The sequence below is a fragment of the Rhinoderma darwinii genome, chromosome 4 (assembly GCF_050947455.1).
Source record: "Rhinoderma darwinii isolate aRhiDar2 chromosome 4, aRhiDar2.hap1, whole genome shotgun sequence".
Taxonomy (NCBI): domain Eukaryota; kingdom Metazoa; phylum Chordata; class Amphibia; order Anura; family Rhinodermatidae; genus Rhinoderma; species Rhinoderma darwinii.
Genome location: NC_134690.1, coordinates 139711301 through 139723644, shown reverse-complemented (window position 1 = coordinate 139723644; position 12344 = coordinate 139711301). Strand labels below are relative to the sequence as shown.

The 12344-nt window shown below is 39.0% G+C and overlaps 1 protein-coding gene across 4 annotated transcripts in view; it reads right to left on the bottom strand.

The window, feature by feature from the left end:
* Positions 1-12344, bottom strand: part of FNDC3B (fibronectin type III domain containing 3B) — a 301656-nt gene that overhangs the window by 142628 nt on the left and 146684 nt on the right. For all 4 annotated transcript variants that reach the window (XM_075861617.1, XM_075861618.1, XM_075861619.1 and 1 more), the window contains 3 exons: positions 10940-11016; positions 7625-7865; positions 6445-6726 (listed from right to left, as the gene is read on the bottom strand). In XM_075861617.1, the coding sequence (XP_075717732.1) occupies positions 6445-6726; positions 7625-7865; positions 10940-11016 (600 nt within the window). The remainder of the gene's footprint in view (positions 1-6444; positions 6727-7624; positions 7866-10939; positions 11017-12344) is intronic.

Genomic DNA, 12344 nt, shown 5'->3' with positions numbered 1-12344 from the left:
ATCAAGATAACAGATAGGTGGAACAAGGTTACAGCTTAATCTTTGAAGACGAGTGCTAAAGATAGGGAGAGCCAGGTAATAAAAAATAAAATAAAATAATGCATGGCTGGCGGTTTATGCCAAAGGTGACAGCTAAAATTTCTTTCTAAATTATCCGGTTCCACACCAATACACTAGAGAATTAATAAAATGTGAATGTTTCACAATGGCTCCAGCCACGTATGGACATATTGCAACACCTAGCTCTAGTTTATCGCTAGTGAGATTTGAAGACTATTCCTTAAAAAAGTATCTTTAATCTCAGACATTTATGGAATAACCACAGGATATGCCATTAATGTTTTATAAGCGGGGGTCCCACCTCTGGGACACCCAATAAACGTAAGGGCATATGCAGTAAATCTCTGACGTGGGTATAACAGGACATTATGTTTTCAGCCATCCTCATATGTGGAATTTGAGCATGCCTATGAGGGGAATATTACCATTTTGCTTGTAGGTAATGTAGGAATACGGCACCACTAAGAGCTTATGAATATGGAGTACTCTGTAAAGTATATGCAGGAGCCATCATTTCTATTTCAAGACATTTTCACCAAGTACATAGTCACAAACAAAGCCTTTATGAGACTGAAAGACTTGCAATCAACTCATTTTCCAAAAGGTCATTTTTCTTTCCGGTGTGCACGACAAGCATCGTCCTATATTTTTGTCAAATTATTTCACTGTTACACAGGAAAAAGAAATGCAGACTTCCATGCACATATTTTCCAGAGCATGAATACCAGGTCAGAGAGTCCATTCCCTTCCTGTACAGTCACATACACCCCAGCAAAGACAAAATTATAATTTTCCGAAATAATTTGTGTTCTGGCATTCTGCGTCCATGTGTGAGCCAGTCCACAGAACACACTGAACATTGCCTGCCACAGGAACTGCGTCTACTGGTAATTATGTAGAGTAAAAATGATAAAACCTGTGAAACTAAAAATAAATGATTCATTATCACTCATTTACATTTAATAAGTGGGGGGATACTTTGATCACATCTTGATGAATCTTCCATACTTTCCACTGAATGTTTTCTCTTATGAATAAGGGCTAGTTCACATGTGACAGAATTGATAGAGATTTTCCATCCAGATTTGAATGCGGAAAATCTGCAGCGGATTAAAGATTTGAGTTCAATGGAGAAGTCAAAATCTGCAACAAAACCCAATTGTTGTGGATTTTGCTGTGGATTAGCGGCAGATCCTAAGTAAAATCTGCAGGTGTGGACAATTGTAAAATAATTAAGCAGATTGAAATAAAATAAAATAAAAAACTCACCCTCTGATCCCCGAGTAACGCTAGCCTGGTGCCTTACCGGTCTTTCTGTATCCTGGCCTCCAGCAATGACGTTTCATGTAGAAACTGGACAGCTGCAGCATTCACATGTGTCGACATGTCACCGCTGGAGACCAGGATACAGGGACCAGCGGGGGTCAAAGCCAGCATTACCAGTAGAGCAATAAAAGATTGGGAATGAGAATATTACAGATTTTAGTCGATGCAAAGCAGCAAAAGCAATTCCGGTACATGTGGACGTAGCCTCCGAGGCTTATTTCTAGAACACTGGAAGTGATGTCATTTTTCTCATCTTTGGCTGTTCCACCTCTTGGCTATAAAATTAAAAAAAATCGGCCTATGCTTCTCAATACAATCTATAATTTCTGCCTTTGCTCCCATTTGAGGTGGTCTTATTTACTTTCTGCCTCTATGTCGTGGGGAAGTGAAAGGCAGAAATTAAAACTATAGAAACGGTTTAGTTGCAATTACTGCTGAAAGTAACGAAAGCAGTCGAAGGGGCAGTTACTTTTTCAGATGGGTGATATGGCTGCTAAATAGCTTTCTTCTACACATAAGAAGAGACATTACTGCATTGTAAACTGTGAGTTTATTAAGTTCCCTTTCTCTAATTTAACAATTTTAAAAACCATGCAGTGTGGAAAGAGAAAATACTTTCACAGTATATCCATTTGTTGTAGGGAAATTATATATTTATTTGGTTTATAACCCGTTGCTTATATAGCACCAAAATATTCCCCAGCGCTGTACAGAAATTGTCATTATTCACATCAGTCCCTGTGAGCATTAACGCTTCATGCACACGATAGTGTGCGCCAGCCGAGTCCAGTCAGTGATCCGTGGAAAGATAGGACAACGTCCTATCTTTCCATGGATTAGAGAATCGGGTAGATTTTTACGGACCCGATTCACCCGCTAAAGTGAATGAGTCTGTGAAGACTATGGGGTGCACTCGGATGCCGGTAAAAACGGGCCGAGTGGCACATCGGTCCTGTGCAACTGACATAAGGCTTACAATTTACATACACAGGAGGCAATTTCATAGGAAGAAAATTAATCTGTATGTAGTTTGGGAGGAAACTGGTATACCCAGAGGAAATCCATATAATCATGTTGAAAACATACTTGTCCTTGGTAATATTTGAAGCATAGGCCCCAGCGCAAGGCAAAAATGCTAAGAAATACTGTGACTTTCCTTTCAACGGTTGACAGAATGTTTATTTATATCACCATTTATCAAGTTATAAATAATTCCATAGGTTTTTTTTGTACGTACATTTATATACCGGCTCAACATGCAATATTCCTTTCACAAGGTGAAGAATAAAAATCATTATTCACAAGCAACAACATGTACATACTGAGATATGTAGCACTTGCCAGATGAAGATGAATAAAAGAGAATATTCGGGAAAAGTAGAGCTCAAAACTGAAGAATGTTCACATGGAATCTGCTTTTGAAAGGCAATTAAATTTATTTGAAAGCAAGTACAAGTACCCCACCCACTCCGCAATACAGCATTTGTCTGACAGATAACAAAGTGTGTGTGCAAATAAATGGAGTGTAGGAAACCAAGTAGGAGAAAATGACTGGTTACATACAAAGCTACCGGACTCCCGAGATTGTCAAAGACATTCGATATTTATTAAAAGACTGCAGATTACAGACAATCTAACATATATGGGGCTGCCAGATCATCATAGTATGTAATTAAGGTTGCCACCTGGCCGGTAGACCACCGGCCCAGCCAATATCAACATCACGAAGTGTTTTTCAGAAGTAATGATAATTGCCGATGAAAAATGTTAAGTAACTTCAGTCAATATTCTAAAACAAAAAAAAGAAGGATTACTCACCTATTAATCCCACTGCAGCTCCAGCATTGACGTGGTCCCCGCCGGTCCTGCAGCGATGAAGTCATGTACATCATTTATGTGACTGCTGCAGCTAATCGAAGCCTGCCTGATTGGCTGCAGGGATTACGTGACTGATGTACGTGACGTCATCACCGCATGACGTGGAGCACTGGAACATTTGTGCTGGAGCGGCAGGGCGTTTTAGAGGGCGAGTAAAAAAAAATTTTAAGTTAACATTTTTTTTTTTCTTTTTTAGTCTGGTCTCATTAGGGGTCTGGTGTTACAGGGGGCACTGTGTGAAACTATCTACAAGCAGCACTGTGAGGCCATGTCTACAGGGGGCTCAGTGCCACTTGTAGCTAGTTACACACACCGTGTGGCCGTGTCTACAGGGGGCACTGTGTGTGGCACTATCTACAGGGGGCACAGCTTGTGCATATAGGGTTTTATTTGCATGGGGCACAGCAGGTTTGTGTTCTGCTTTATTTGCATGGCGCACAAAGTGTGTGAGTGTACGTGTGTATTATTTTTATTGGGGCACTGTGCGTGGGGGCGGTGCAATTTGCCTAATCTGCTTAGGGCACCAAAATACCTTGTCCCGGCCCTGACTGCAGGTACTTAAATTAAAGTAAGATGTTAGCAATTATAGCCGATATAGAGAGAAGCATTTTTTGGGCCCACAATGCTACCAAAGTAAAATTGCGACCTGCCTGGTAAGTCACTGAAGGATCCACTGAGCTTCCCTTCCCTGCTGGCCAGAACTCCACAAATTATTTTTTACATAGCTGCAACAAGCATATTGATAGCTGGGGAAGGGGTCGAACAGGCAGAGAGCCATGTAAATCTTTCAGATTAAAGCGTTGCTTCAAGGTTAGTTTCCCGCTTGATTTTAACATTGAACAGTGGGTGGTCAAGTAGCCATGGCAACTGTATAACGCCCAGTAAGTATCGCACATGGGTCCTTTCCTAACATGAATAGGAGATGTGCAGGATACTCACTGGGCGTCGAACGGGTGCAATCACATCTCTCCACACCGGTTCTAAAAGATCGGATGGAACAATAAGACTTTAAGACTATGTTCACATATTTTTCCCATCAAAACGTCGGACAGCACGGCGTAACCCATTAGAAGTCAATTATGCTTGTCTGGCACCACATCTATTGTGCAATGGATCCGGCAGAGCGGTGTGGCTTCTTTTATGAATCGAAGCCACAATGCAGATGAAAACAGAGCCTAACTATATATCTATTCCTGGAATCCCCTCCTTCCAGCTGGCTATTTTATGCAGCACTGCAACTAACACAGGGCTGGGCAACAGGGAAACCATGAGGTTCTTTCAGATTAAATAATATAGTCCTTAGGCTGTCCATACACAGAAGATAGCTGTCGGCCAAATGCTCGTTCGGCTGACCGCTGCTCCTTCCGCTTGCCAATACACATGCGCACTGGGCTCGGCCTAGCGAGTATGTATTCTCAATTGGGAGAGGGGATTAATCTCCATTAATAACAAAAGGATAGGGCAAGTTGAAATTTAACCGCCCAATTCTTCTTTCCTCTGACATTTGCTGTCGGGTGACAGTCGGGAAAAACACATTAGATGGTTGGTCGGTCCTGCCAAAATCTGTGGGTTTGGCCATCTGGAGTAGGTTGTGTTTTAAATCCCAAATGCTTACACTTTGCCACACCATGGAACTATTACAATTATATACCTCTGTAATACTATGCAGTAGTGTACATAAACTGCACCTTAGGCCACTTTTACACGGCTGTAATACGGATGAATTTTAATGTCCGCATTATGGCTGCTAAAACCCCCACAATTCTACTGACTGGTACTTGGATCACAATAGCACCCTCATTACAGATGAACTGCAGGAGGTCCGGGTGCTGCGGCCATAATGCAGACACTTACAAATGTGTCCTTCCTCATCTTTCCCTATATTTCAACATATCCTAAGATGTGTGAGATGCGCGAGAAGACCAGATTTGAAAAAACAATCATCATTTTGCGATACTTTGTTACACGAAGTCTATGCTACGTGTGGCCATCCAGTGGTTATGATATATATTTCAGTCTGTTAAGTGTTTTACTAACATGTCACGATATTGTATTGAATTGGTTTCATTAGAAATTGAAGTCAAGCAAAGTTAAGGATGGAAACATCTGTCAGTACGGCTATTCTGGTAATAGCAACCTTACCACTTACCCTACTGGAATGTCTACTACATTTTGCCTGACCATAGCACACACACTCTAGGGGGCAAACTTATAAGATGTCAGTTAAGTCTGTTATCTTACAGCAGAAGTTGATATTTGTCAACACTGCAAGGAACATACGTTTTATATGTATGAGGTCTTGAACTAAAAGATCACAATGATCACAACTATGCAACCCAAAATCCTGTGTACAATCTGATATACAAAACACAACTGCTAAATAAATCTATAGAGAAGGTTTTAAATTGGGTAAGCATTAGGAGGAAAAATACTTCGTTATTTAGTATACCATAGGGAAATTTCCTAAACAGTATAAAATATTTTACATCAAGGTGTAAGACATTTGCAATAGTCGCTAAAGAGAAAAACAACACGATAACAAAATCTTTACTTCATTCCTGTTAAAAAACAAAACCCTGAAAACGTGTACATTATCTTTAGGATTTCTTCCTAGCCTCAGTTATCCGGATAGAAACAGATGCGGCAAATATGAATTATTGTTTGAGATAATAGGGGAGTTAGCGAGTTGTAAGTTTACATTTGACTGTTAATTCTTTGCTTTACTATTTTTGTGTAAAAATTCAAGTTAATTTGTTGTTTTCCCCATTCATATTCATTAGTTGCTCTCAATACTTCAAAAAGTTCAAAATTCCGGAGAGTTTTCTGTCAGACGCATGAAAAAAACAGCAGAGTTTTAACTGTGCCGCATCATCTGAGCTCCCACAATGCACTGCTCTCTGGTATCAGGAATCCAGCAGAATTTTTAATTTACTTTTCTGTCAGAACAGCCAATAAAACATCATGTAATTAAAAAATTATTTGCAAAGTGACTCAATGTCAAACTCAGCCTGTTATAAGGGCCATTGACAATCCCTCCTGTTCAGTGACAAGGTTATTGATTACATATTGTTATTAAGTATGAATAAATATATGACCCCATTACCTGAAAATCACATGCCTCCTCCAAGACACATGAACCATACACAATCTGTTTAGATGCCACAGGAAATACACAAATACCTTGTATGTCTTGCTCATTTGACTTTGGACTGCTGCGCGCCCTGCGTTCAGTCTTCTTAGGTCCTGCTACACTGCCCACTCCTCCACAGCTGGCTCCATTGTGAGCTTTGCCACTGCCATTATACATAGTCGTACAGTTTCCTAAATGGCTTTTGTATAAAGTGGATGGAGGGCTGTTCAACCGGTTTTGTCTGTCGATCTGTTTGAGCTTTTTGTGTTGAGGCTTGCAATACTGGTCTTCTCGAGTGATGTAACTGGACATCCCAAACAGTGGTATGATTTCTAAACACAGAGAAACACCGGTATGAGATAAATTATCCTACATTAGATGCTATTACTTATGAAGCATTAGAAAAGAAGTTCTACAACACCATGGCTGGACTTAGGGGATAATCATTTCCCTTTCATTGTGCATCACGACTGCTAGTTGTATAACACAATCTGAACAGTGTGTCTATAATATATCAATGCTATATGTGCTGAGTCACTCGTCTACACAGTGAAATGAATGCAGTTACTTATATAAATAAAACAGTCCTTGGGATCATGCAAGTCATATAAACCTATTCACTAAAGTTAAGTGAACAAGCAATAATACAAGGCAAAGCAAAACTAAAAGGCTAAATGGGCAAATCCTGTGGATAGGTCATAAATGTCTGAGACAGGAATACCCCTTTAAGGAATTTAGTATTTTTATTTTTTTTAAAGGCTACTAAAGGGATAAGAAAAAAAGCTAAAAACATATGTACAGAACTGGAACCTAAAGAAGACAACTACATTAAATACATAAAAACAAATAATATTATCAAGTCAAATTCGTTGCGTTGCCAAATTAAAAAAAAAAAAATCAGATGAAAAGATGACCCAAAGTGTTGTCTAGCACTCAATTAGGTAAACAAACCATATAGGATTATGTATATACCATTTGTTTACACATGTCCTTTTGCATTACGAATTTCAATCTGGACCAACAAAGGATTGTGGTTTGTGGTTTTATTCATCTGAGTGATGGAGCTAATTATTGTACATATGTACTCACTTTTATTTTCAATAATATTACTCAAAAATGTTACATTTGAATACTCCATAATGTTCACTATTTTATAAATGCAAAAGTTATCTACACAAAGGAGGGGAGACAGTGTTTAACTTAGAGTAAAAAAGGGTTAGAATACTATACCTTGCTCTCCATATATTGTGGGTGGGAGATGATGTTGGAAGAACTGGGGTGGTATTTCCCCATGCCCATTGATGGGAGGGTAAAATGGGTTGTGTGAGTTATGTAAGAAATGTGGATGATGTGCAAGATACGGAGGTAAATGGTGAGTTGGAGAGATGGTGGATGGATAACTGGGAGGGTAACAATCTGGAGACTGCGGCGTAACCACTACACGTCGAACTCCTGTGCTGTCTTCTATAACCTGGAAAATAAAATAGATTATAGACCATCAGGGCAGGTTACGTGGCAACCAATCAACATTCAGATTTTTTTTTAATGAACTGCATTGGAATGTTTCAAGAACTCTAATTGGTTGATACGTGCACTATGGCCACTATTCCAGTTTTGTTATATATAGATATTATTGTAATCACTGTTAGAATTCTTCATGAGGTGTAAATCCGCTTGGAATGGTTATGACTTGGCTCTAACTATAAACAATTGTTTAGAGTGTTAACAACATGTAATAAACATAATAAATCACATAACGAGAAAAATAATTACATAATTCTGCCACGTCAGACACAGCCTGGATAGTTTAAAAGAAAAGTCTGGACCGGCTTCATTGTAACTCAATATAGGTCATGAACGTATGATCACTGAAAAAAAACCTAAAAGTTCTAAAGCACTCGACCGAACACTGTGCCCCTTGGGCTTCTATCGGCCCCACTCGACTTTATACAGGGGACATCAGGTTGGTCCACCATAATAATTTGAATGGATTGGTGAGGGTTTTACATTTATGACATATCCTATGAATATGCCATAATGTAGGTAGTCATATATTACTCTTTTCTTAAACATATCAATATATATATTTTAAGTATTACAAATACCTGCATTAGTCTCGATGAAGCACAGAGAAATGGCATTTTTTATGTAAAAAAAAGTCATGTTTTATAAAAGGACAAGGATTTATTTATACACCATTTGTATTATTTCCACTGAAGAACAGAGATGATTGTGCGGAACTTTCTACGTTAAAAAGGCCTATTCATGTTAATATTTGTAACTATGACAACATATAATTGCAATCCAGACCTAGGTTTAATTTACAGGAGAGCGAAATAAGGGCATCGTTTCTCAATCAACGCAAAATGACTTCTCATTGATGTCCTCTGAAATATTGAACTGTGTTAGTCACGGACTTAAAACAAATGGAATTGGGGTAATATTCTTTATTGTTTAATCCGTTAGTGACCGACCCATCGTGTTTCTACGTCGGTCACTAACGGGCCTTATTCCGATGCCATAGACTTTTTACGTCGCGGCATCGGAATAAGTAAACAGAGCAGGGAACTGTCAGATCTCCCTGCTCTCAGCTGCTAGAGGCAGCTGAGTGCTGGGAGCGTCCCTGCTCTGCCGTGTGCGATCGATATTAGTATCGATCTCACACGCTTAACCCCTCAGATGCGGTGCTCAATAGCGAGCACCGCATCTGAGTGGTTTTGGAGAGAGGGAGGGAGCTCCCTCTCTCTCCCACCGACACGATCGCCGAGTGTCTGTGTCTCTAATGGCAGCCGGGGGTCTAATAAAGGCCCCCAGGCTGCCTGGAGTGAATGCCTGCTAGATCATGCCGCAGGCATGACCTAGCAGATGCCTGTCCGTGTTAAACGGACAGGCAGTAATACACTGCAATACAAAAGTATTGCAGTGTATTATAAATGCGATCGCAGAATCGCATATTATAGTCCCCTAATGGGACTAGTAAAAAAGTGAAAAAAAAGTTTAATAAAGTTAATTAAAACATTTTTTTTTAAAAAAATGAAAAACCCAGCTTTTCCCCTTACAAAATGCTTTACTATTAAAAAACCAAAATAAAGTTAAAAAGTTACACATATTTGGTATCGCCGCGTCCGTAATGACCCCGACTATAAATCTATTACATTATTTAACCCGCACGGTGAACGCCGTAAAAAAAATAATAAAAAACTATGGAAAAATTGCTGTTTTCTGTGAATACTGACTTTAAAAAAATGTAATAAAAAGTGATCAAAAAGTCGCATCTACTCCAAAATGGTACCAATAAAAACTACAAGTCGTCCCGCAAAAAAAAAGCCCTTATACAACCGCATCGGCGAAAAAATAAAAACGTTACGGCTCTTCAAATATGGAGACACAAAAACAAATAATTTTGAAAAGAAAGCGTTTTTACTGTGTAAAAGTAGTAAAACATACAAAAACTATACAAATTTGGTATCGTTGCAATCGTAACAACCCGCTGAATAAAGTTATTGTGTTATTTATACCACACGGTAAATGGCGTAGATTTAGGACGCAAAAAAGAGTGGCGAAATTTCAGATTTTTTTCTATTCCCCCCCCAAAAAAAAGTTAATAAAAGTTAATCAATAAATAATATGTACCTAAAAATGGTGCTATTAAAAAATACAACTTGTCCCGCAAAAAACAAGACCTTATACAGCTATGTCGATGCAAAAATAAGAAGGTTATAGCTCTTGGAATGCGACGATTGAAAAACGTAAAAAATAGCTTGGTCATTAAGGTCCAAAATAGGCTGGTCATTAAGGGGTTAAAGAGTGTCTATTGTTAAAACTTATTTTGCATAAATCAGTAGAAAATGTGAATATATGAAACATTGTAATATATCTTTTATTGGCACATTTCTAACTTTCCAGTACTGTAGCTTGCAGTTCCTCTTTCCCTGTCCGTAATCTCTCTAGATATTGAGAAACCTTTTAATTCACCAAAATATCTGTCTAGATGGAAATACTTCACACTAGACAGGGAGGAGGGGATGCTGCAGAAGGATCTCTAGCCCAGTGTCCATGCAACATTACAGCTGCAAGATGGAAGGGGGAGGAGGTGGATGGTGTTAGTCTTCCTTCCTCAGTCTGTTTGTATAACTGCATGAAACGGAGAGGGGAGGGGGTACGGCAGGGTGAGGCAGCTGATTGGCTCAGAGCACACAACACAGCCTTTACAGAAGGAGCCCGCCCACTCAGTAAGCATGTAAAGACAAAATTAACATTTAGAGAAATTATGCAGAGGGGAGGCAAAGCTCCGAAACATTCCGGTTATACACATTTCTAGCTGCACTGCACCCAATATACATTTACAGCTGCCTAAGAGGCGTGATCGTGAGTTTTGTTTTGTAACAATGAAACAGCAGGATCTGAAGACGACTTAAACAAATCTAAAATAACCTTCAAAAATGTGAGAATCGATTGTGGCGGCTCTGTAGGAGCTCACACAGTTGTGTACTGTTAAAAGGAATTTGTTGAGAGAGAGTGACTTTAGGCACGCTGTAAACTTACCTGTGAAATGTAACCTGGAGGTACATGTATTGGTGGTATGGAACCATTAGGAGACATCATCGGAACTTCTGCAGGACCTAGAAGAGAAGATAAAAACAAATTCACTCTTTCTGGCGCTCGTTTTCATGATTATTTTTGCTTCATTTCTTAGGCTAGCTCTAGATAATAACAGGCATGAGCAATCCAAGATGCAGTTGTGACCTAAATCATGTGATGCGACTATCACGAGACGCAGTCATGAAACTTTTCTCACATTGAGTTGGGCTGGGTTCACATAGTGTGGTTGCGACAAAAAAAAAAATTAAAAAAATTTTACCGTGTGAACCTAGCCTTGCCCTTAAATCGAAATGATTGAAAACATTGCATGACAGTTCTGCGACTGCTTTGGTTCTTATTCACTTCTATCGTAGTGCAACAGTTCAAAACTAGCATCTTATATCCTTGTTTACTTCAGGACATATGGAAGCAATTTTTTTGTTGCTAAAATAATTTGACAATGTAAACAAATACAATACTATAATTAAATCAAATTTACTTTTATTTGCTATAAATTAAACTAAGATATATACTGTATAGTTCCACGGAAAACCAGACTGGTGTAATAGATTTTCCCTCATCACATTTCTTAAAAGTGTTATAGAAACATACAGAAAATGCCGAGTTAAGAACTATGTTGATGTATAGGAACACCCACATACGGCACATCCTAAATCATAGAATACAGCATGACATTTCACAAGAGTTGTGAGCCTCCAACTCCAGACGCTGCACAAATACCATTCGTAGATTCCTACTTTATATAGTGAAGATTTTACAGGGGTAAAACTATAGCAGTGGCCAACAAGGAAAGTGTGAGTGTTCTTGTTAGGTGCAATTTCATCTGCGTCTGCAGATCGGTTTACTTAACCCCATTCTAGGGAAAAAAAAGTGGTTTTATTAAAGCCTTTCTTCGGGAAAGGACCAAATACAAATGGGGCATGCTTAAAATGTTCCCCAGCAATTACAGCTTATTATTGGGACACGCGCCATGCCGACTTTCGTTAAAAAAAAAAGGGAGTTATCTTCACGAGTCAACCCTTAAAACGAAATGTGCAAAACAGATCATCTTCAAGCTATATACACTATCCAGAGGGTCTTTTACATGAGATACAGACCAAATAGCAAAGTCTATAGATACGGGATTCCGCGCTTTACTTTTAAATCATGGCTGGGCAATTAATCTAAACAAAATGAAACCGAAATTCATAGCAATTAAGCGAAAGTCATTCTTGCACATTTAGTTTTTTTAATTTTTTTTCCCCCGTTTCAAACTGTATTTGCATTTTCAGGACGCAGATGCAGTTGAATGCAAATGGTAGAGCAGGAGGCTTTAAGGTCCCTGCTCTACCATTCACTATGTATGGTG